The 25707-nt window shown below is 42.4% G+C and overlaps 1 protein-coding gene and 1 long non-coding RNA gene across 37 annotated transcripts in view; one reads left to right on the top strand and one right to left on the bottom strand.

The window, feature by feature from the left end:
• The window catches only part of BMPR1B (bone morphogenetic protein receptor type 1B), a 384295-nt gene that overhangs the window by 35160 nt on the left and 323428 nt on the right, over positions 1-25707 (bottom strand). For all 36 annotated transcript variants that reach the window (XM_039540892.1, XM_039540897.1, XM_039540895.1 and 33 more), the window contains one exon: positions 1546-1705. In XM_039540892.1, coding sequence (XP_039396826.1) covers positions 1546-1705 — 160 coding nt within the window. The remainder of the gene's footprint in view (positions 1-1545; positions 1706-25707) is intronic.
• The window catches only part of LOC120406295, a 112795-nt gene that overhangs the window by 36193 nt on the left and 50895 nt on the right, over positions 1-25707 (top strand). Inside the window, exon 3 of the long non-coding RNA XR_005599203.1 lies at positions 1552-1725. This is a non-coding gene — a long non-coding RNA (uncharacterized LOC120406295). The remainder of the gene's footprint in view (positions 1-1551; positions 1726-25707) is intronic.

The following is a 25707-nucleotide window of genomic DNA, read 5'->3' as shown; positions in this document are numbered from 1 at the left end:
TGTAAGCCGACCTAAGTCCCCATGTAGACAGCACTAGGTCGATAGAAGAATTCTTCTGTTGATCTACCTGCTGCCTCTTAGGGAAATGGGTTATCTATAGTGACAGGAGAACCCCTTCCATCCACTAGGTAGTGCCTACTCTGAAATGCGACAGCGGCTTATCTACTGCCACTGTAGTGTTTTAAGTATAGACGAACCCTCAGAAACTTCACATTACACTGCTAACGAGTGTTAGCTTGGTGGCAGGTTCTGTTTCTAGCACATGGGGATACTCACACCAGCCAATTGAATGTTTCCAAAGTGGACACCTTTGTATTTTCTAATCAGCTGCAACTTTTTAGCTACTGCTTTACAAGTCTTCTGCTGTGAAAGCTGGCATGTGTAAAAACAGTGGCTCTCCTTAGACATGAATAGGAAATGGCTGATTCACACAGCAAAGAACCTGCAAACTGGTAGCCAAGTGTGGAGTTTTAAACCTTAAAACAAAATACCATGCAATAGCGGTTAGATGCTGCTTCATCTAGACAGAGCGCTAAGACTCGGAGGAGGAGCTGAAAGGGGACAGACAAATACTACCCAAGGCTCTTATCAAAGCTTTGGCACTTTTAAATTTGACAAATCTTGAAACTGCAGGCTGTGCAGAATAGTGTCGAACTGAGAAGCAACTGTTTTTAAAACACCCCCTCCAAATCTCTATCAACATCTTGAACAACCTTGGAGATTCCTCCCATCCTGTTTTTTGATAACACTTTGCCTTGAAATGTAGTCCAGTAGTATTAAAATATCAGACTCCCTGTAACCTCCTCAGATTAAACTGCATACCCAACTGGAATGTCCAAGTCACAGTAATATACCTATGTTCCAGTTCTATAGTTATTGCATACCCAATACTCCACCGGACTTGGATGAGAGCATAAAAGCTGTAGGAACTTAACATTAAATAGCAAAATCTTCAGTATTTCACATTCCTTACAGAAGCAGAACTGAGTTCCACATATACAGAGAAAAGAGAATAACAGAGTTGAAATTAACCACGCCAATCTGAGAGCAGCATTTTCCCCTCACGTTGCTACAAGAAAGGCTAATCACATATACATCCTCAGGCTAGATTGTGCCATTATTTAGCCACTAACCCTCCAAAGAGGCAATGCATTACACTACTCCAGGAGAAGCACAATTTCTTTAATGCTGGTCCTTATGCACAGGGGAAGAGCAATTTGCTCCATCCATACTAAGCTATGGCTTGTACTTTTTGATAACTTTTTGTTCAACTATGTTTCATATGCAAATTATTAAGACAAGCATTGGCCTAAATTTTCAAACTTGAATGCATCAAGTTAAGCCCCTAAAATCTATATTGAGGCACCTACATAAAAATGGTCTGATTTATAGAGCTCCACCACTCCCATTTAATTTTACACTGATTGTATTAAAGGTGCCTAAACAGATTGAGATGCCTAACTTGATGCACCCAAGTTTTAAAATGTTAATTATTGTACATAACCTTCCCCCAAAAATATCTGAAAGACTAGTTGTCCCATCAACCTGCAGGTGCTGTCGACTGAGTCCTCTGGACAGTGGTGATTGCAGTGACACTGCAGTGGCTTCTGGGGAGGAGCAGGTGCTGTACTCTCACCATCTTCCTTTCTGTTCTCCAAGTTCAACTGTCCAGAACTCCGCAAATACGGTTTGTCTAGACCACTGGCTACAAAAGAAAGAAGAAATGTAAGTTTCCAGGTGGGAGGGGGGTTGTGAAAGACTGTGAATAAGTCTATTTTTTTTCTTACTCGCAAAAATTTTAGACAGTTCTTTGTTTTGTATTGGAGATTAAAGTGCAGTTTTAAGATGACTCTAAAAATGTAATCATGGGGTTTTATGTTTATTGTGCCTCAATGATTTCATATCAAATTTGCTAATTGTATACATTTTCTAACAACCATCCATACAACCTCAAGTAGGGGCTGAGAATCAAACTGTTCCCCCCGCCTCCTCCCCCCCGCTTTGGTGCATCATTACCAGTACCAGATTCTGTAAGACAAATTCCGTACTTGGTTACACCACTACCTTCAGCGGAATTGCACAGTTGTAACAGAGGACAAGGTTTGGTCCCGTAATTTTAGTAATAGTTTATTGATGGTGAGTGGATGGAATAGAATCCAGCTCTCTCTCCTAAATTTATGTTGCCTCTTCAATTAGGGGTAAAAGGCTTTAACAAAAAAATGTTAAAAACAACTTATTTTTGTCACCAAAAGCAAGGAAATATTACTTTAAATATACATAGTATAGTCTATTAAGTAAGAAAGTGCCAGTTTTTATATAGTAACCATAGAGTACAAATGCACTTTAGGATGAACAATTCCAAGCCTTACAGAGGTTATTAATCCCTTTTCAAACCAGCAAGCATGAGGTGATTTAGGGCTCTGTCTTTTTGGAGGTGATGGTGGTGGCGGTGATGGGGTTTCAAAGGATTTTCCCTTTTTCAGTACTACTCACGCAGCACTTAAAACTAACATAGACTTAGAATTTCAGTCTCGAGGACAAAAAAATTAGCCCGGCATTAAAACCAGCATTGGTAGTTTCTTACTTTTAATTTTCTCTCTCCTCCCCCACCTGTAATCTCTTTCAAGTGTCTTCTGGAGCCAACTCTCAACCTGTGGAGCTTAGACAGCATCTGGATAAACCCCCCCACATTCTTCTCTTACTTTTTTATTTGCAATCTTTAAAAACCATTTGCATACTCTTGATTCCTGGTCTGTTTCTCCAGATCCAGCCAAACACTTTTTCTCATGCCTCCAGGCAGGTCTGCAGGGAATAAGCATAGTTTCCTCAGCAGTGACTATTCCTTAGCACTGTGGGTAGCTGTGATGCAACTGAGGACAAGACAGGGAGACTAGCTTTTCTACTCTGCTCCCTCCACTGGTGTGGAGTGGCTGGGCAGAAAAAACGGAGGAGGAAGCAGAGGTGGAGTGGCCAGCACTTTAATGGTGAAGAGGTGATAGGGATAGAAGGGGATGGCAGAGGCTGAAGGGGTAAAAGGCTAAAGGGACAGGAACCATAGGGCTATCCCCCTCAACCTTTTCCCCCCGTTAGGCCCAGTCTCCTCCTGGGACTCACAGGGCGCTTTCAGGTTTCAGGCTGGATCAATCTCTCTGCACCTGGATAAACTCTGCACACAGAGCTTATCTTTTCCATCTCAATGAAACCTGTCCAGATAACAGCTACGATGGCTGTACAAGCTTTAGTGTTCTCCTCATTCATTAATGGGTGATATAAATGAACAAAATCTTCAGCAAACCGGGAAAAAGGGTTCTGAGCTCATAAGCTTTGATAAAAGTGTGACCAGATGGTGAAATGCCTGAGAACCACTGATCTAGAGAGAAAACTTAGATTTGGGGACACTGTAGCCCTCCCATTCCAATTTCACCTCCACGGACTAGGGCAGAAAATATCAAACTATCCCCATCACGAAAAATATTTGAATACAACCACTAATGTAATGCATGTGAAATATAAACAAAAGCCCACAGAATGTACATTAAAAGCCACGTGGAATATACATTCATGGCCTGATCTTGGAAGGTCCTCAACAGTCTCACATCCCACTGGACCCCATGAGAGCTTTGAGTACTCGGCACTGCTGAAAGTCAAACCGAAAGCTCACTGTGAAGTATCCATAACATAAAACATTTGCATTTGGTGCACGATATACCTGGCTTCCCCAAAGTCCCGTAGCTGCTTTTTAAAAAAAAAAAACTTAGCAAAATCAGAAATTAAAACCAATTTACACACGGAATTCACGGCATCTGATGTATTCTCTACTTTCCCGTAGCTATGATTAATATTATTTTCTTTTTAAAATACATCATATTTGCATTATGATCTGCTTCTATTTCTCTAAAAGTGTTACATTTGTATTTATCATATTTTAAATCCAGCCTATATGCAACAAATTAACATCAATAAATGTTCCCTTTGTGGGTCACTGGAACACAGATTTTTAAACAAAGTGCTCTTTCAACAAGCAGTCACAAAGCAGGTTTTCTGACTATGTTACATTGTTATTCGTGGATAAGAACTGAACTTTTAAAATGTTCCAGTCAAATATTTTCAGACATCTGGCTCATGGGGCAGGGAATCTAAATAAAAATATTAATAGTAATACTGAGTGAAAACACTAGGCTCTGATTTAATCATGACATTTTCTGGATGTATCTACTAGCCAGCCAGAGCTTTTCTATGGCAAAACTTACAAAACATTCTAAGTCTAACATAAATAATGGATCTGGAACAATTAAATATCATAGTATGTCTCTGAAGCTATCAGATTTAGACAAGCAAATGCCTTCTTCACTATAAATGCAACCTGAGGTCTTTCCGTTTCTCACAAATATCAGAAGACAATCCACTGGGCAGAGACTGATGTGCAGACAGCAATACAGTGTGACATCAATCAATTTTGATCTAGAACAACTACTCTCAGTGAATCCAGCAACTACCAGCAACCTAATGAATTAACTTAGGTCTCAAGAAATATAACACAAGACTTTTAACTTTTCTAAATCCTGCACTTGCCCATTCACTTACTAAATTATTTTTCAATTTCATTGTCATAAAATGTCTATTTTTATTAAAATATGAAAAATCACATCACACCTATACTGCATGCACTGTAGAATGATTACATCTGAACGGACCAAAATTACAGCACTGAAATGATTGTTTTATGGGAAAGGGAAATTGTTAACTGCTAACTCACTGTACTTTACAGTCAGTCATCAGATAAAAGAATTTCCACACTTTTTTTTGGCAAATAATCAGCTGTGACAATGCAGCTCTTAAAGAAAGCTGTAATAAAGGATACCTTAACACAGCCTGATATACTGCATGCAAAAGTAAAGCGGTAACAGTAAAACCACAGTATTGCTGATGAGATGTTATTGGAGATGATCATATACTGAAGAAGAAAAACAGAATGACGAACAGGCTTCCATCATCCTATACTCACTGTTGCCAAAAAACTGAAAAAAGGTACTGCACAGTTTTATTAAAAAACTGAGTAAATTAAATTTGGTATGAAGAAAAAAATCTTCCCTTTCAATAATATGATGCAGTATTACGAAGACCAAAGTTGAGGTTGAGGTTGTAATGCATTTTACTTGACAATTTAATACATCTGATAGAATATTGATATTTTGGAATATCAGTGGAAATGTAATATGTTTGGGATTATGTTTTATGACATTTTCTTTTCTCGGCTTTTTTGGCTGTGCTGTTCACAAGTTCTTGCAGTCCTTACTCAGGCAAAATTCCTCAAAGTCATCAATTTTGGATTTCTCTCTCTTTGCATAGATCAAATTTTATCAGAAAAAGTCATGACACAAATACTGTTTGTGGTGTTGTAGCTTGTTGGTCCCAGGATATGAGACAGACAAGGGGGCTGAGGTAATATTTTATATTGGACCAGCTTCTGTTGATGGAAGGGACAAACTTTCGAGCTGCGCAGAGCTCTTCCTCAAATCTGGAGAAGGTAACCAGTGTCACAGCTAAATACAAGGTGGGACAGATTGTTAGTCATAAGATATTTACACATGTTGTAAGAAATCACTTAAGATGAAGTGGCATTTAACACCTCTTCAGTCATAGGACAAAGGAGGGTTAGTAGGCAGCAAGGTATGTTACAAATTGTCATGAGGCAGAAAACCAGCATCTCTGTGAAGTCCATGGCTTTTAAGGTACAGCAGAATTACGAATTTAAACTCCCAGACTCATCTTTTGAAGGTGCTGTGCAGGTTCCTCTGAGGATGAGGACTGAAAGGTCAGATATGGAATGATTGCTTTATGAAGTGTTTGCCCATGGGTGATCAGGTGTTTTTGTCTTTTATCATTTGTCTGTGAGTTCATCCGAGAGCATAGTGATTTGTCTGGTTTCACCCACAGAGGAGTTGTTGGGGCATTTGATGCACTGGATGAGGTACACCACATGTTGTGATAGGCATCTGCATGTTGTGATGGAGCTTGAAAGGCATGCTGGGTATACTGATCACTGTAGCTGTGGACATGTCTCTGTAGGTTTTGCATTGTTATTCTGGAAGTGTATGGTGCTACTTTGAATTGGTATGTCCTGGGTGGGGCAGCTTCCATATAGGGTATCATAGAATATCAGGGTTGGAAGGGACCTCATGAGGTCATCTAGTCCAACCCCCTGCTCAAAGCAGGACCAATCCCCAAACAGATTTTTGCCCCAGATCCCTAAATGGCCCCCCTCATGGATTGAACTCAGAACTCTGGGTTTAGCAGGCCAATGCTCAAACCACTGAGCTATCCTCAAACAATTACAACTCATGCTTGATGGAAATCCCATCCTGAAAGAAATCTTATCAGAAGTTTGAATGCCCCTCTTCTGGCCTTCAAACAACCCCCCACCTTATCAAGCTCATCACCAGAAGCAAGCTCCCTACAGACTACTACTTTGTCTTGTACAATGCATCAACCATAAGGACCCCCACTCCCCAGCAAGCAACATTCATAGATAAGTGGGTTAAAGAGCACGACACCAGGGTTTGAATGGAGGCCTTATTAATCCTGAGAGGACCAGACTAAGGTCCCATGATGAAGTAGGTAGGTAGGAAGGAAGGAAGAAAGAGGGAGGGATAGCTCTGTGGTTTGAGCATTAGCCTGCTAAACCCAGGGTTGAGAGTTCAATCCTTGATCCAGGGCAAAAATCTGTCTGGGAATTGGGCCTGCTTTGAGCAGGGGGTTGGACTAGATGTTCTCCTGAGGTCCCTTCCAACCCTGATATTCTAAGGTTCTGATCAGACCTTCCAGAAAAACAATAGTCATAAGAAGATAGAGTTGTTGCCAGTTGGAGGATGACAGGCACTTATAGCCACTAAGTGTACCCATAGGGAGCTAAAGGAAAAACCTGAAGTTCTTAAGGAAAGAAAATATTCCAATCTGGTGGGGAAGGTAGAGCCCTCTGGGTTTTCTGGAGATGCTGACACAAGACAGAGAACCTTTTCCACTTAGCTGTGTGTAGCCCTTTCTAGTAGGCTCCTACTATTGTTAAGAATGGCCTGAGCCAATTCTGAACATGTCCTTTCTGGATCTGATGCCTATCCAAATTCCAGGTTATCAGGTGGAGGGAAGCTGGATTGGGATGCCTGCCTGGGTCCAATAGGTCCGGGAAGAACTGCATACTGATGTATGGGCATGTTGATATCTGCAGGATGTTGGGAATCAGAATTATCTGGGTCACCTGGGAGCAATCAGGATGACCACTGTTCCATCTTGCTTGATCTTCCTCAGAATCCAAGGTAAGAGTGGAAGGGGTGGGAAGGTGTACCAACCAAGGAATTAGAAGTGTCTCACCTCTGAAGCCCTGACCTTCAGCTTCCCTGGATTAGTAAATGAGGCATTTTTCTGTTCTCTTGGGACACAAACAGATCCCAAGATGGTGACTCCCGTTGATGAAACATGATCTGTACCATGGAATTGTGTAGTTCCCATTCATGGTCCTAGGAGACATGTCTGTGATGGGTTCAGTCACAGAGACCCACTTGGGACTGTCAGCTAACATGCTGAATTTACCTCTGAGCCCATTTTCCATGGCAGGTTGGGACTCCAGAACCCTGCCTTGTTGAGCCAGACCATCACTTCCCCTAGGTCAGTCTTTGTTCCTCAGGTGAGTCCAGGTTTGTTTTTGTAGGGAGAGTGAGGTACCATCATGATGTCATTTCCCCCTTTTATATCTTCTTCTCACTTACTGGAAAGTTCTTTTGCTGTGACCTGGGTAGCATTGTGTAGTGCTATCTTTGAGAGGTTTCTATTGTACACAGTTCCTGGGGTAATCCTTGTGCTTGTGTGCATTTCCTCAATAAGCCATTAACATTGTTTGGCCTTTTTACTGTTATACCTGAAAGGCTGCTTGTGGGTGTTTTCAACCTCACAATATGTTTCAGTAACACATACATGACCAAACTTCATAACTTCACATATGATGATAGCGCATACAATCCAACGAGGTATTAATGTCTAGCAGATCAAGACTTTTAGAATGATAGCTCAACAAGGCATACTTTGTGCAAAATATATACTAATTATATGACAGTGGTGAATAAGGGGGTGCCAGGGTGTCACAGTATGCTTGTCTAGATGTCTTCTTGGGGGTGGTGATGGGGAATGAAGGGGACCACCATATACACTTGCACTCTGTGGGGAGGAGCGAGATTAGCTTGTCCAGGCAACGAAGGCAGGGTCTGGTGAAAGGTGTCACATAGATACATGATACATGCATGGCTATGTGACCTAAAAGGATGATACATGAATGGATTGATGTCTGCAGGCTCAGCTGGAGCTGAGTGACCAGATCCTTTATGGACTGACATCTGTCCCGAGGAAGATATGCTTTGGAACTGAGAGAGTCCAGCGTTGCCCCAATAATCTGTATAGTCTGCATGGGAACTAAAATGGACTTTTCTGTGTTCACACAGATTCCCAGAGAGCATGAGAGATTGAGAAGGGATGAGGTGGCTGTCAGTACCTCTTGCTGAGATTTCCCAGTCAGTAACTAGTGGTTGAGGTAGGGGAAAATTGAAGATCTGTGCAACGGAAGTGAGCTACCATGACTGAGAGTACCCTTGTTGCTGTTGCAAGGCCAAAGGGGAGCACTCTGTGCTGACAGTGATTCATACCTATAGTGAACCTCAGGCATCTTCTGTCTGAGGGATGGATGTCTATGTGGAAATAAGCATCCTTCATATCAAGAGCTGTGAACTAGTAATTTTTTTTCAGTGAGGGAATTACTTAAGTCATGGTGACCGTCCTGAATCTCCATCTGTGGATAAAGACATTGAGCTGTCTGAGATCTAAGATGGGTCTCCATCTTCCCTTCTTTTTGAGGATGAGGAAATATTTTGAGTGAAAACCCTTTCCCCAGCGTTAAGGAGGCACTGGATCTGTGGCTCCCGGGTGAAGAAGGGATTCTATTTTGTGCATGTGCAACCTCTCATGACAGTGGTCCCTGAAAAGGGATGGGGAATGGAGTTTTGGAAGGGGAAGGGAGAGGAACTTTATGGTGTAGCCAGTATGAACAATGTTGAGAACCCATTTGTCTATTTCAGAGTAGTAGCCGTGTTAGTCTGTATCAGCAAAAACAACAAGGAGTCCTTGTGGCTCAGGTATAGATCTTGCTTACTCCTAACTTAAACTGAATTGGCTCGTTAGCACTGAATCCCCCACTTCGTAAGGGAACTCCCATCTTTTCATATGCTGTGTATTTATACCTCCCTACTGTATGTTCCACTCCATGCATCTGATGAAGTGGGTTTTAGCCTACAAAAGCTTATGCCAAAATAAATTTGTTAGTCTGTAAAGAGCCACAAGGACTCCTCATTTGTCTATTATCATCTTCCAAGCTTGGGAGAAATGAGCTAGATGGGCACCAAATTGTGTATTAAAATTTTGAGTAAAGGGACATGATATCTGGAATGATTCGCAGATCTCTAAGGCCCAGTCAAAAGTGTTCATTAGCAGGAGGCTGAGGTTGGAAAGAGGAAGACGGGGGGAATATTTACTTGCTCCACTGCACCCTCTGTCATTTCAGTGGTGGCTCATAGCCCCTCAGATGATTAAGAGTTGCAGTGCTGGTTATTGTTTATATCACTGGGGCCTGTGGAATTTCCTCCTTGGTGCTCAGGTATAGATCTCCAGTGAGTGGAGGGTTGTCCATGAGTCCTTCAATGAGTGTAACGAATCATTCGACTTCACACTGAACTGATTAGATGATTTGCCCTTTGAAGGGAGCACGGTACATCGGACTTCCCTGAGGAATCCGGAGGAATGAAGCTATAACACTGTAGGCACTCCAATAGTCTTCACCATCAGGTGTCTGTGTTATCTCCATCCATTGAAGGTTGGAGGGATGATCTGGCAATCAATTCACCTTCCTCAATAAGTGCTTGGGACTGCACTCTATCCTCCTGCGGGAGATTGTCAGTGAATTCTATGAATATGGAATAATTAACAAAATCGTATTTAGACATTAATACGCTGACAATTTGCTATGTGGCACCGCAGGCTGGTTGAAGTAAAAATATTCCAAACAGATCCAAATGTTTACCTTCCTTATCAGAAGGGGTGGATGTTGCTATCTTCTTTCAGTGACTGCTTGGACTATTAAGGAGTTTGGGACAAGGTGGATAAATAAATTCTGATCCTGTAGCTGTTACAAAGTATTTCTTTTCTATCCCTTTTGGAGTGGGAGTGCATGTGGCTGGGGCATGCCAGACCACCTTGGAGGATTCTAAGATGGCTTCATTAATGGGGAGTGTCACTCTGACACTCCACAGAATTCTGAGGAATTTGGAGTGTTTCTTGCACTTTCTCCATGTGTCAGTGATCTTTCTTAACAGGTCTTGGAATTACTTGCAAATACCTGCAGAGAAGGCAAGGCCAACAATCGTTCATCAGGGGATGAGGATGACAGCCTCATCAGAACTATCTGTCTGTTCTCCTCATCCATTTGTTCCTGAGGGGGTTCAGGTTCCTCTACTCAATGGGATTGTACCAACTCAGGATAACACATCTACAGGTACCAAGGTCCCCAATAATGCTAGTCACAGAAGCTGATTAATGGTTGAGGCAGCCCCCATAGCATGGGGTACCACTGGTCCCAAAAGGGGTATGTTGTCTTATAAAAATGGGAGAGAACCCAATAGACTCTGGATCCTCACTCTGGGAAAACCTCCTGCCTTGGCAGAGGTAGTGATACTCTCTCACTAATGTCAGATCCATCCAAGGAGGAAAAAGTTGGTTCCAATTCCATGGGCAGTGCCATTGGTACCATGAATCTTGTGATACCATGGCTAGTGGAAGATACTGGAAAGTAACTCTCTCTTTCACATCCTCCCTGGACTGGGGATGTTATGATCTCTCTTGTGAGGACTGGATCCAACAGGATGGCAGACTCCAGATCTGGGAGGAGGAGGATATCCTCAGTGGCAATGTATTTCTACCCAGCCATGGTGAGGTGTGGAGGTTCTGTCCTTTCATAGTGGAGGAGTTGGCTTGGTTAGAGTTCTCTATCTTGCAGTGTGCCAATCCTTAGTGCAGTGCACCAATACCACTGATGTAGAAGGCACTTGCTGCTTTTCTTTTGTCGGTACCATGGATGGTCCCACTTGTGCAGATGGTGTTGGTCTTGGAGCACTTTTGCTTTTTGGAGCTGGAAGATTGGTACCATGCCCCTTGTGTGCTTGTGAGCCTTCTATTCCAGGGTGCAACGTCTCACCTGACTTTGATGGTGTCAGGGAAGAGGTCTTCTTCTTGGAGGTGGACCAGGAGGGGGATTTCTCTCATCTCTTACGAAAAATGTTTTCTAGTCTCTTAATGTTCCCATGTGGAGGACTTTTCAGCTCTGCTCCTATCATCCCCAGAATCAAAAGTCACCATCTCAGAAGCATGCTTCTCAGTGCCTCTGTCCACTGCATAGGAGTGTCTGCCCAACCGACTCAGAATGGGGCACCATCCACAAGAAATCTTTGGAGCCTATAGTCACGGGCTTGGTGAGTTCTGCTAGTGAAGGATCAATCCTTGTTGCACTTAGAGCAGATGTTAGTCTCTCTGAGGGAATAGAGGCACTTTAGGTAGTTGTTGCTGACCGGGAAGGACAGGGTACAGGAAAGAGAGTTCCTGAATCCCAGGATCTTGGGCACACTAGTCACACTGTATTGGGTGAGGGGACAGACCCTCAAGCCCCAAACTTATCCTGACTAGCTAAATACTATGAGTCTCTGGGAGCAGTTCCAAGGCAGAGGGCAGGAGCAGCACATGGCAGTGGGGGGAGGGACAGCTGAATTGCCAGCAATTGATAGCCTGCAATTGATAGCCTGCTGGGCAGCTGCAGCACAAGGAACTTAGGGGAGCAGGGAGCTGATAGGGGGGCTGCTGGTCCACCCTGGTTACAAGCCCCAATCAGCTAGCTGCAATGGGTTGCTCTTCCTGCAAGCAGTGGACAAAGCAAGCAGCTGCCAAACGACGTTAGAAGGGAGCATTGCACAACTTTAAACAAGCATGTTCCCTAATTGATCAGCAATGTAACAACGAAACAACGTTAACCGGGACGACTTTAAGTGAGGAGTTACTATACATGTAAAATGTTGAAGAAGGTAGCAAATGCTGCAGACATGGAAAGCCACCGTCTCAGACCACTGGAGATGCAGTTGGCCTGCAGCGCCCCTTACGCCCTCAGTTTGGAGGAAGAGGGCACAGGCACAGACCTGTGGACACTGCTGTCTTCTGGAGCGCATGTGTACCCACAGTGGAATAGCTCTAGAGACCATCACTTGAAGAAGAAGCTGTAGTTATTTCTATTTTCAAGCTGCAAAACCTGATGCCTTTCCCTATGTGTTGGCAGGTCACATAGCAAATTCCGAATGCCACCATCTCCAGATTAAATAAATATCACTGCAAGCAGAGTCCTGAAAACTGTTCTGAACACCAGCAAGCGAAGAAAATATAGACAAGAAACAATGCAACCCGATGCTCTTGCTCCTAAACTATGCTTTGATATTTGATCTTAAGGAAACATCAAAGATTGAAACGAGCACATCACAGCATTTTACTGATTATCATTTCAGATGATGATATACCAATTGGCAAATGCGTTAAGACAATGACATTTGAGAGTAAAAGTAATAAAGGACCTTGAACTCTGCTCTTATTACATACAACTGAAATCATCATAGCTCCTCTTCCCTATTCCAATTAAAAAGTGATCCAGGACCATCTCACTGGTATCCAGGAGAAAATACTAACTACAAAATCAAAATATCAACTGGAATTTCCCCCCCAAAAGCAGACTATATCTGCATATTATAATATAATTATGACATGTACGTGCCAAGCTTACAAAACACTGCGCCGACAAGTGCCACTGCCCTTTCAACTAATTTTGTTTGAGCTATTCATGGCTAGAACTAAAACACAGTATCAGTTCAGACTGCACCGCAGAGCAACAAGCCCTTTTTGAAGCAGATTTATATTTGATACATTTCTTTTTCAGTTCCATGACATGAATTGTTTCATCTCCCCTCTCCTAAGGGCATATTTTCAAATGAATCCCAAGCCAGCTGCGAAATTCATGCATGCAGAATTTAAATACACGCTACCTTAGTTGACACAAATTGTGTCCTCTGTGCAGGCAAGTGATTATACACATACACTTGACATTACAAATGTACAGGACATTTTTGAAATTTGGCTCTCTGATTAATTCATCCTGAATCTTTCCACAATCCCCTATTCGCCAACACTCTCACTGCCCCTTCCCTGGGTGACTGAGGCTCCAGGTAAACTACAGAGCTTACTGTAGTGCTGCTAGTGCAGACATTCTAAGCTGACGGGAGAGAGCTCTCCTGTCGACTTAATTACTCCAGACTGCGCAAGCCGTGGTAGCTATGTTGGCAGGAGAATCACTGTCCACACCGGCACTTAGCTCAGTTTAACTTACGTCACACTGGGGGTGGGGTGGAGGGTGGCTTACTCACACCCCTAGCAACATAACATACCGACTTAAGTGTAAGTGTGAGTTGGGTGGGTGGATCAGTTCATCTCACCAGAAAACACCAACACAGTGTGATGAGTTATTTGATGGGAAAGTGATACCCAATGTCCAAAAATCTCATGGACTTCAATGACGTGCTGAAATTTCCATATGTTGCTGAATTAGCTGCTTAACCATTTGCAAGAATTTTAACTTCTCTGAGGCAAATGCCACCCTGCCAAGTCACCAGGCCAACTAGCAAGTTAGTGTTTTAAGTAACTGAATAACTAACAGTATAAATTAGTGTACTGTTTACCTGCCAAAATGGGGAGTGAATTGAACTGACTACAGCTCCTGTTGGGCTAACCACACACATGCTGAACAGGGATGCTGCTTTTTGACATGCAATAAAAGTCTCATTCTCTTACTATAACCATCCTCTGAAATGAATGTGTGGAAACAGCAAGCAAGGAAAATAATCTTTAAGTAGTCAGTGAGTGCTGAGGTACAAAACGTATCTCTGGCTGAAAAGATGGGTGAATTCAAGAGCAAGTGTCACTGACTTACTCCATTTGACAGGAAGCTACTACACATCATGTTTCAACTCTGGGGAAAGCTGCTCTATTACACACCAAAATTAATTGCACACATGAAACAACTATCATCAATTTTGACCACAGACAGCAGGGGTATAATTTGCTAAAAGTATTCGAGCAGCCTAAAAGCATTTCTGTGTTTGAAAACCATAGTGCATCTGTTCAGTTCGGCTATGCTGGAGTAGAAGCATATTCACAGCCCTGCATCTTCTGACAATAACATCAAGGAATCAACTGGCCCTTCTGGCAGACTGCCATGGTTTGGGTTCTGGCTTTATTCAGTGGAAGACGCTGTATCAACTGTCTGCTTCCCAGATTTTTTTTTTAACTAATGCAAGCAAGTCTCTTGAGGTACAGAGTATAGCAGCATTTTCACCTCCTGATATTAAGAAAAAGAAAGCAAGTTACGCAGGGATTCAAAACTTCTAACCAAAAATCAGTCCAGACACGATGAAACTCTACAAATCTTGATAGATGCCTACTTGACTTCGTGCAAAAGAAAATCCTAGGACTGCACAGCAAAAGTCAGGTCTGAATGTTCTATGTTCATGCTGACTCCCCATTCTGCTGTATTTACATGAGCAGATCTTTCACGGACATCAATTCAGTCTCTCACTTCGTTTAAAAAATTGAAACAGCCTGGTCTTTTTCACTTTGGTTTTAATCAATTCCTACTAAGAGTCATATTTTGAAATGTTATGAAATAACACTTGTTATCAGTGTTCTATGCATATCTTGCGTCTTTACCCATATAGGAAGAGAGCAGAATATCAGAGTCGAGGTGTGCATAGTACACTCAGATGAGCTTCACTATTTCATTGATTAAAATATTTAATCGAAAGCCACGAGATGTGTGTTCAACTCATCGCTGCCACTGACTCACTGGGTAACTAAGAGCACTCTGTCCCTCAGTTTCTATATCTGGAACATGGGAATAAAGAAATCTTACTTAATCTTTGTAAGGATTTTGAGGCTTATGGATAAAAAGCAATTTGTAAGTTTTGAGTAAGATTCCTATAATTAGTACTACTACTTAAAAAAGATCATAAACACAAGTTATAAGACTGGTCTATTTTCATTATCCAGCCTAACAGAAATACAAAATAAAAACAGCTTACAGGGAGAAAAAATAAATAAAACTGCAAAATTATCTAAAGTTTAAATAATGTATAGTATTATTATGAAACAGGTTAGGTAACTTTTAATATTTATTTTATTTTCCAAACATATCCCAATCTCCTCACATACATTATATTGATAACGTTCCTTTAAAACATAAACCATTGTTCAATTCACCTGTTATTATGGCTAAATATAACAATTCCAAACACTATAAAGCATCAACAAAATACCAACTACCACGGCACTGCAACAGCTAATAACTACTATTAATAAATCCTTCCATGTTATAAAGGTTTTTAAATTTACAGAAACAGATGAATGACAAAGCAAGTTTTTGAGGAACCAAGACAAAAATATTTCATTTTTTTTGCCAACCTGAGTTCCAGTTATGTCGTCTTTTAAAAATCTCTTTCACCTGGACTCTTCTGTACCAGAATGTGAAAGGCATAACTTTCTGTGATTTTTACAATACTCTTTCTTTAAACTGATCTCACTCCCTTTTAATAACTAGTGCTAATGAAAGTGTGGATGGATAACCTTGTTACTGAATGCTTATGAATTCTTAGTGGTCTGACATATATCCTAAGATAATACACTAAAATTCAAAATGAAGGTCATCTGAACTCTCAGAAATACTTCGCCACAGAACTAACAGATTTGGATTCTGAAAAGAGTCTGCATTTAAAATATTTAAGATCTTATTGATATAATTCTCGTTAGGAAAGTTCACAGAGGAACTACAGAGGAAGTTGTAAGAATACATGTATAATAAGTACCCGTCTATACTTTGCCCCATGGGATAGCTCTGCATCTGCACGCCACTTAAACTAAGCTGCATTCTCTAATCATGTGTTTCCATGTTTGACCTTTTGTCAAAAACCACTGAACTTTTTTCCTTCTTTCAAAAAGCGGCCAAACTCTGAAAACCTCTTTAGAATTCAGCTGAAACCATTCTTCTTCCTTTTTTTTTTAAAGAGCTTTGTAAGAGAAAAAGCTGACCCTTTTACTTACATTCAATTTCCGTATGCTTGTTATATCAATGCCAGATTCCCCCTGGATGAGAGTCATGTGAGGAGGCACAGAGCTGCTAGGGGGTTCCACTAACAAAACACAGCACCGTATGCTGGGCTAATCCTGCACCTGTGATGAGTTATTCAGCAGCTAAAAAATGAAGTCCAGAGGGTGATTGCCTAATACAGCTCAGCTGTTTTTCTCAGTACTCTCTTTGATTGTAAGCTAGCAAGCAATATTATTCCAGCCAGGCACAAAGCTATACTCAGAATACATAGCATATGACAGTAGAAAGGTGAAAGAAAAAAACCCCCGGAATTTAACAAAAAAAAAAGGTTTCTGACCAATACAGTATTCATTACCATTTCCAGATGGTTCAAAGCTGCCTCTGATGTGTGTGTGTGAAAAGCTATACTGTAGTCCCATTCTATCTCTACAGCTGTTTGCAGTGTCTCTTTTCACACTGGTAAACTACATGTAATATAACATAATTCACTGTTCCCTCTCACACAGTATTTAACTCCATAGATTCTTCAGTAAAAAGAACAACAATTGCAAGGCATCAAGATTTCTTCAACTTCTCTTTTATTTACTTTTTGGATAATATTAAAAATGCAAGTTGAAAACTGAGTATGGTTTATTTAATGGTGTGGCATACAATCTGTGAAATTCCTAGAACGGGAACAGCCACAGAAAAGGCCTTCAGGTTGTGAACTAAGACATATAATACATCACAATATAGTTAGCAAATGACAAAGCTACCTGCAGAAAAAAGATATAGTGCAGAGGAAAATATAGCTCCTTGCTGAAAAGTACAGACTAGTTAAAGCCAAGGAAGAGACTCTAGTTTAGGAGAGGGGTTTCCCTGGCTCTGCACCTATAAATCACTGCATATAATCCTCCAACCTGTGATGTACATTAATAGTTTACAGAGCTTTATAAAAAAATTACAGCTTAATATTCTTCACAGTAAATCCTAGATATCATTTAGTTGGAAAAAAATAGTTCTAATCCTAGAGCAACTATGCCTGGAAACAGATTTACACTGAAAGATCATTTATGTACTGCATCTCTTAAACCCGATAAATAGCTTGTACCACTGCAAACTAGTCTATAGCTGTATGGCTGCTTTGAGTAATCAACATTTTTCTTGACGATATTCATCTGAGAACATCTGACATTTCACCCACAGCAAATTGCTTACAGCACTTTGCACATAATTGTTATACTCCACAAAATGACACTTTGATTTCTGCTCCTCAGTATCTAATCTAATCCCAACCTTGGAGCACAATAATTAAAACAATAAACATCTACACATTCAGAAAATGTACTGCTCCCATCAGTTACCCAAGGGAGCCTTTCCAAAGAAACATTTTAAGCTTATTTCCTTTATGTAATGAATGTTACAGAGTTGCTAGTTTTCCCAAGAGCAAATGCATCACTCTCAACGAAAGCCCATAACCGGGAACCAAAATTTGATGTTGAAAAACTGTGATACTTCCTCCCTCGTTGTCTTTGGCTGACCTGGATCAGGCTTTCTTTTGATGTACTTGGCAATAGCAATGCAGTATTATCAGCACTTCCATCCTCAGTCTGATTCTAATACTTGCGTAGGTTTAGCCAAAGTCAGTGGTTCTGGCACAACTCTGTTCTTTCGACTGCATTTTGCAAAATGTTTCCTCATATGGTCTTGCCTTCCCATTCACTTTTTCTTTGCAATTTCTGCATCTAAGGTGCTCTTTACCATCTTCATGAACTTTCTCAACACAGCCATGAATTAAGTCAAGGGGTCTTCCACCTTTTTTCTCATGCTGAAATATTTTGCCTTGAGTTCACTGAGTTCAGTTGCAGACATTGCATTCTAGCCAGCCAGATCAAGAGACAGAGTACTGAACTGGACAATTAATCTGGCAGTTTACCTCATACTGAAACTTAAACTTCTGAATCTGGGAATTACCCTTCTTTGTCTGCAACACAAAAATGTAATTTTCATTGCTAAACAAAAGAAGGTGAATCCCCAGATTCAGAAGTTTCAGTTGCATTTTGAGGTAGCCCAGTCAACAGCACGCAGCTTTAGTTCAAGGCTCTTCTTTGTTTTATTTTACCTCCTTTCATTAAAATTCAACAGATCATATCGCTGCACAAATATTATGAAATTGCTAAATATTTTCATTAGTATATTTTCATCATAATGTTAGTTTTCCCCGTTTCCTGGTTTACACCAGTATTTGCCAGTACCCTGTCCTAAACTAGTCTTTCCCGGGAAATTGTCAATCTGGAAGAAAAGACAAAATCCAGGTGTCTAACAAATCCAGTGTGGAGGGGCCAATCCTTCAAGATGCTGAGCACCTCCTGTGAAGTTCATAGTGCTCTCAACTCCCATTTACTTGAATGAGAGCTGAGTTTACTCAGCACCTCACAGAATCAGTCCTGCTCTAGTTAGTCATCTATTGATTTTATATAAGGCCCAAGGTTAATAATTCTTCACAGGCCACATCCAAAACTACAGCAGTGTAATAAATAAAATCAACAGGTAAAAGTGTACAGTGATATTTACTTAGCTCTCCTTAGGTTTCAATGATTCTCCCTCTACCATCACTTTACTTCTTTTGATTTCATAAAAATATGCCCGTCCAATGCTCAGGGCACATGTACACTAACAAAACCCCACAACATTTCAGAGTTATTCTCACCAGGGATGACACAACTCTCTCTTATAATAACTGTACTGAACATCAAACCTTTTTCTGAACTGAATCCAAACTTTTTTTTTAAAAATCTGGGATTGAGTTAGCGAGACCCCCATAAACTTCAAAATTGGCATTAAACTACTGCACTGCAGTCTCTCATCTCAGATCTTCATGCTTAGTCACTTTCCATCCAAGTCCTTCCCCAGAGTTGCCTCTTTTCTCCTTCCATCCAATTTCCTCCAAACTCCCAGCTTCAAGATAGGACTACATGGTGAGTAGACAACCTCCAGGGCTGGCCTTACTATGAGGCGAACTGAGGCGGCCGCCTCAGGTGCCAGACTGTGGGGGGGCACCACTAGGACCCAGAGTGTAGAAAATTGTGTCTGCTGCTGGTGCATATGTATTCTCTCTGCTCTAGATGCACAGAGATGGTGGAGTGCTGTGCTGGAGGAAGGAGGGCACAAGAGACATAACAAGCAGGCAGGAGAAAAGGTGAGAGGGAATAACAGAAAGCAGCAGGAGCTTCAGGAAGAGAGAGTAGAAAGAGCTTCTTAGGTACCTCTGTAGCACCCCCGGGAGCGTGGACTGATTAACACCAGCTTCTCAGGGAGCTTCCTGTTTCCTGCTGCTTCCCTGAACCCACTTGAGGAGAACAGGCAGTCAACTGAAGTAGTAGGAGCCAGTTAGGCCTTTAAGACACTGATATCTTCCCTCACTCAGGCCCTGCTACCAGCCTGCTTATTTGTCCCCTTCAATTGAGTGTTGAGAGCCACTATAGCTGGCACAGAATAGCAGTCATGAGTGAAAGAAGAAAACGACCCTCTGGGGCAGCATTCCAAAAAAGAAAGCAAGCAAAGGAAGCTTTTCTATCTAAGCAGGAAGGAGCTCTCCTGAGATACACAGACACAAATGTTCACGCTGAGCCTTCCGGCCCCACTGAGGATGTGAGTGGCGAGGAGATGCCTGATCTTCTAGTTAGTCAGAGTGCAAGTGACCTGGCAGCTACTGCAGCACCCATATCTCCATCTCAAATGGATGTAACCATGCCTATTCCTGAAGAAAAGTGTAGATCAGAGAAGAGTGTGGTGGAAGCACAAGAAACAGCTGCTGCTGAGTTTAGTTCCTTAAGTCTAGATGATCCAGGACTGTGGACCCACTTGAGCAGTAGCCTGAGGGACTTCCTTGTACTCCATGGGCCACAGCAAGTGAAAAACTTCATGTTCCCCAAAGACAATGAAAATAGAAGTTTTCATCTAACACATTACTGGCATGAAATCCCCACTGGTGACAAAGTGGAGAGGCCATGGCTATGTACTCAAAAACACAGAATGCTGCATACTGTTTTTGTTGCAAACTCTTCCAGTCTAATGTTCCAGCAAGATATTACTCTGTTATTCTGGACTGCACACCTGACATCAGCCATACGGAATAAATGACTTTAATAGTGCATTTTGTAACAACAACAGAACCTAGTGAAAATGTCCCTGCAATGGTGACTGTCAGAGAGCATTTTCTAGAATTTATTGACATTGATGATACTACAGGAGCTGGTATGACAAATGTGCTTCTTAAAAAGCTAGAAGATACGAGAATTGCGATAGCTGACATGAGAGGTCAGGGCTACAATGAGAGGAAAGAACAGAGGAGTGCAGACACAGCTCCAAGAGTTAAACCCTCAAGCTTTTTTTGTCCCAGGCAGTTCTCATTCATTGAACTTGGTCAGGGATGCAGCATCAGCTTCTAGTGAGGCTGCTGAATTTTTTAATGTAATTCAAAGCATCCATGTATTTTTCTCTGCATCAACTCATTGATGGCAAATTTTGAAGCAACCTCTGGGAACATCCTCTCTGATACTGAAACCACTGAGTGCCACACGATGGGAAAGTCGAGTGGGGGTGATAAAGCCTATCAAACACCAAGTTGGGAAGATAGATAATGCCATAGTTGCCATTATGGAGGATAATGCTATGAAAGGAACTGTTCATGGGAGAACAGTGGCAGAGGAAAATGGAATCACCAGAAACATACATAACTTCAAATTTCTGTGTGGCTTAGTGTTGTGGCATGCCATACTGTTTGAAATAAATGTTGTAAGCAAGCAACTCCAAGGTGTTGACCTTGATATATCTGGAGCAATGGAACAACTGGACAAAGCAAAGTTATACCCACAGTCTTACCGGTCAGAAGAGGAATTTCAAAACATTCTGAAGAGTGCACAGAAGTTGGCAGAGGAACTTCACACTGAAGCAATTTTCCCACCCATTCAAGAATACAAGAGTCACTGACGAAGACGACATTTTGATTACGAGGCATGGGATAATCCCATAAGAGACTCCAAACAACAATTCAAAGTTGAATTCTTTAACCAGGTGCTAGATTGTGCAATACAGTCAGTTGAAGACCATTTCATGCAGCTCAAGGAACTCATCAGTATATTTGGGATGTTGTATGATATTCCAAAACAACCTCACCAGGGCCGGCTCTAGGTTTTTTGCTGTCCCTTCCCCACCCCTTTTTTGGCTTTTACACGTTTGCACTTTGCAATGTTTTTGTTTTGTTTTTTTGACTCTTTAAAATAAAAAAAAATGAAAACAGAATTTGTAGTTAGTGAAATAAAACAATCTCCTACTAGTGTACTCATTTAATTGTAACAAAATCACAATTACAAACATGGATACTGGTAATGTTAAAAGAATGCATAATGCTATAGCAATGTTTGGAGTGAAAAAATCATTTCTTGCTATAAATTCTAATACTTTTAGAGGAGAAGTTTTAGGACTTCTTAGCTTAGATAAAGCTATGTCTGGTTCAGACACAAGCAGCTGCCAGCAACTCTGGACCCAGAGAGGCAGCAGCACACACAGATTCCCCCTGTCCCATCACCCCAGCTTAGTGGCAATCGGGTACACAGGTGGGGGGGGAGAGGTAGACACCTGACCATTAATCAGCGCCTGTCCCCTCCCCTACCTGCCCGCAGAGCAGACAGGAAAACGCTCCCAGTCTGGAGTGGTCAGGGTGACTCCAGGGATGAATGAAGGGCTGCGGGCAGGGGGGACAGGAAGAGAAGCAGCTGCAAACGTGGAGCAGGGCAGAGGAGGGGCTCCCCCTGCTCCGGAGCAGTCACCTGGCTCCGACCGCTGGTCATCCAATTGCCCCTTGCAGCTCAGGTCTCTCCCCCTCCCCCACGCTGCTGCTCACCTGCCTGCCGTGCCACCTCCATCAGCCAAGCGAGCCTCTCGGCAGCAGGTCAGGTGGGAATAGGGTGACCAGACGTCCCGATTTTATCGGGACTGTCCCGATATTTACTTGTTTGTCTCGCGTCCCAACTGATGTTCGGTCGGGGACGCGAATTGTCCCAATATTTTGCCCTCCAGTGCACAGGCGGAGGGGGCTCATGCCCCCCCCCCAATTCAGCCCCAGGCCCGCCCCGACTCCGTCCCCTCCCTGCCCCATTGGATCCTTCCCCAAATCCCTGCCCTGGCCCCACCTCTTCCCCAGGCACACTGCATTCCTCCTCCTCCTTTCCCCTCCCTTCCAGGCTTGCGCGAATCAGCTGAATGGCGGCACAAGCGCTGGGGGGGGGGAGAATCAGGATGCGGCAGCTGGCTCAGGGGATGCGGAGGCGAGCTGGTGTGGTGGGGGGTGGGGCGGGGAGCTGCCGGTGGGAGCTCAGCCCCCACCAATTTTTCCTATGCTCCAGCGGCTTTTTTTTTCCCTCCGCTGGCATGCGGCTCCCCCCACCCCTCCATGTCCCAATATTACATGTCTCTCATCCGGTCACCCTAGGTGGGAATGCAAACCCTCCGCACGGTGGAATGCCGCCCCTGCAAAACGTGCAGCCCCAAGCATGTGCTTGCTTGCTGGTGCCTAGAGCCGGTCCTGCTCCTCACTATACCTGAAGAAAATCTACATCAGCAATGCAGGGCACTAGAGACAGTGCTGACACATGATGACATGTGCAATATTGATGCAAGTGATTTAGGTGATGAACTGAAAGCCCTTTCAAAATACATTTCAGAGGATCAACTCCAAAGGCTGTTCTGGAATATATGTGCACAAATAAGATGACCACTCTCTTTCCAAATGCTTTTGTTGCTCCGTGCATACTTCTAACACTTCCTTTAACAGTTGCCAGTGGAGAACGCAGCTTCTCCAAGCTGAAGTTAATAAAAACACATCTACGCTCCACAATGACACAGGAGAGGCTGGTCGGCCTTGCAACCATCTCAATAGAGCATGAGCTGGCCCAGACTGTGGACCTTCAGCAGGAAGCAGTTCAAATCTTTGCAACCACGAAGGCACGGAAAGCACCACTTTGATTATTCAAACAGATAAAAATGCCAGTGTTTATGCAGACAAGAAAAGTTACATTTGCTGTTCAAGCATTTGAAAGTTAAGTGTTCCTTAAAATTTTTGAACAAGGCATTTTAAGTTGTTAGTTCTCCTTTATTGGGGTAGGTAGCAGAGCAGGACCATGAGAGGAGTAGAACAGGAAGAAGGCAGAATTGAAACCTTTCAAAGTTTTGGCCCAAGCGAGGGGACATGGGGGCATCATTTGAGCTCCCCGCCTCAGGTGCCAAAATGTTGTGGGCCGGCCCTGCCTACCTCCAACTTTTTGCCCCTTTCAGGGATAGAGCTCTCCACTTGCTGTAAGCATCTTTCTCTAGACTGGATTCCTGGTGTCTCTCCACTTTCAGTTCTCATTGACACTGGTGTACAGTGCAATTTGAGAGGTTATAAACACCAAAAGCACTCCATATACTGAGAGAAATGAAAGTAGCAGTCTCGTACTTCTGAGAAAGAGACAGACAGACACAAATACGGTGGATTCCTTGGGAACATGATGTGACAAAGACTTGAGGGATGTTCCTGGAAGAAAGTGAACCTTTGATCATGCACAGAGGAAGCTTAGGGCACAGCAGTGAATCTTACAAGAAAGAACCAAGGTGGTTACTGGGAACTGAATAGGAAAGCTTCAAAACTTAGGTTTGGATTAGCATTCAGACACATGGGGCTTATCCAAAGTGACCATTAAGGGTTTTTAGTCATTGCTAATACAGAAAAGTCCTTATAATTGCAAAGTAATGCATTGACACCAACACACTAAACTTTAAAGCTAAGGTTATCGTTATTATACAAATTTCTAAGGTATTCATCATGATAATATATTTATGGTGAAAGTAATTCCATTGCATTGTAAATTTCCGGTTATATGATTTCTCACAATTTGGGCCTTAAAGAATTGTATTTAGAGTTGTCTATATCACTTAAGCAGCTGCAAAATAATGTACTGCAAATATATTGCTTTAAAGCATCAAACTCTGGTTTCCTCTTTAGTACAATGTATAGGACCAGTTTCTCAGCAACTTGGAACAAAAGCATATGGGGTCAGATCCTTAAGTCCTGTCAATGGAGTTATGTTAAATTACATCAGCTGACATGACGACTCTGGATTTGAATTTGATACATTTGGGGCAGGGCAAGAAACAAAACTATTACATAGCAACATAGGCATCAAATTTGTAAGCAAACCACCCACAGGCGCCGACTTTCTCATTTCCACAGAGGTGCTGGGAGGGAGGGAGGGGGAGGAGCTGACTGGTGGGGTCCACTGGTGGGTGCTGAGCATCCACTAGTTTTTTTTCCATAGGTGCTCCAGCCCCAGAGCACCCATGGAGTCAGTGCCTATGTGTCCTTTCTCAAACTCAAATAATAGGTGTGTTTCCATACAAAATGCCAACACATATATATTTTTATTCCCCATAGATGCATTTTAGTTTCCCTTTTCCGAAAAGCCTGGATCACGCTTTATATTTTTAAGCTACTCTTTGCTCAAACCGAGTCTCTTTCTGGTACTGGTAGAGTAATCTGTCCTCCTCCATGCTGCTCATTCTTGTTCTTGGTCAGTCTAAACTCCCTGAAAAGTCCTCAAAACCAATCTGATAAAGTGCACAGTGTGCCATCTAGATGTCTAGCATGTCCAGGAAGTGCTGAGTTACTATGGCATATCACCCTCTCCGAATATGACATTTTGACAAGACCTGAAAAAGAGCCAGGATAGGGGGCATTTGAGTTCATGGTATTTTCCTCTTTCCTCATCCCCAAGCCATGCCATCTACTACTCTCCTCATTTTGGGGGGCTATAACATTACTGTTTGAATGGATGGAAATGGAGATGGCGCTCCTCTCTCTCTCGTCTCCTCCCATCTCTCCCTGAATTCTAATTCTGGTTTTCCAGCAGTAGGCAGGCAGCAATCACCAATCGGTCATGTAGTGTGCCATCTCCTGCTACTCTCCTGGCTCTGCTATGCCACTGTCAGCTGCTCAGTCTAGCTGAGGAAAGAACCCGCACCTGGAGCCATACACAGAGAGAGAACTGTAATTACACACCAATGCTGAGAAGAGTTCAAAGGTGGTGTAAAACAAAAAAAAAAAAAAAAAGGTCAAAGGCATCATCATGATCCATGTGAGTGAATAATATACAATTAATTAAATTAGGAAAGAGGGAAAGACAAATAACACAATAAAAAAGCCAGCCAATAAACTAAGGAGCCAGAACAGAGCACACACTAAAGGGAAACAAATACACCTTACACACACACACAGAGTAAAAGAAAAATCCCTGGGAGACAAGTTGGGAAATGTCATCCCTCATCCAACTCCCCACTCCATCCACACCCAGGGTTGGCAGTTGATGAGAAAGTGATGAAGGTGGGAGAGAAGGAGAGCTAGGGTTCATATTAGA

The sequence above is a fragment of the Mauremys reevesii genome, linkage group 5, assembly GCF_016161935.1.
Source record: "Mauremys reevesii isolate NIE-2019 linkage group 5, ASM1616193v1, whole genome shotgun sequence".
Classification (NCBI taxonomy): domain Eukaryota; kingdom Metazoa; phylum Chordata; order Testudines; family Geoemydidae; genus Mauremys; species Mauremys reevesii.
This window is presented reverse-complemented; position numbering and strand designations above follow the sequence as displayed.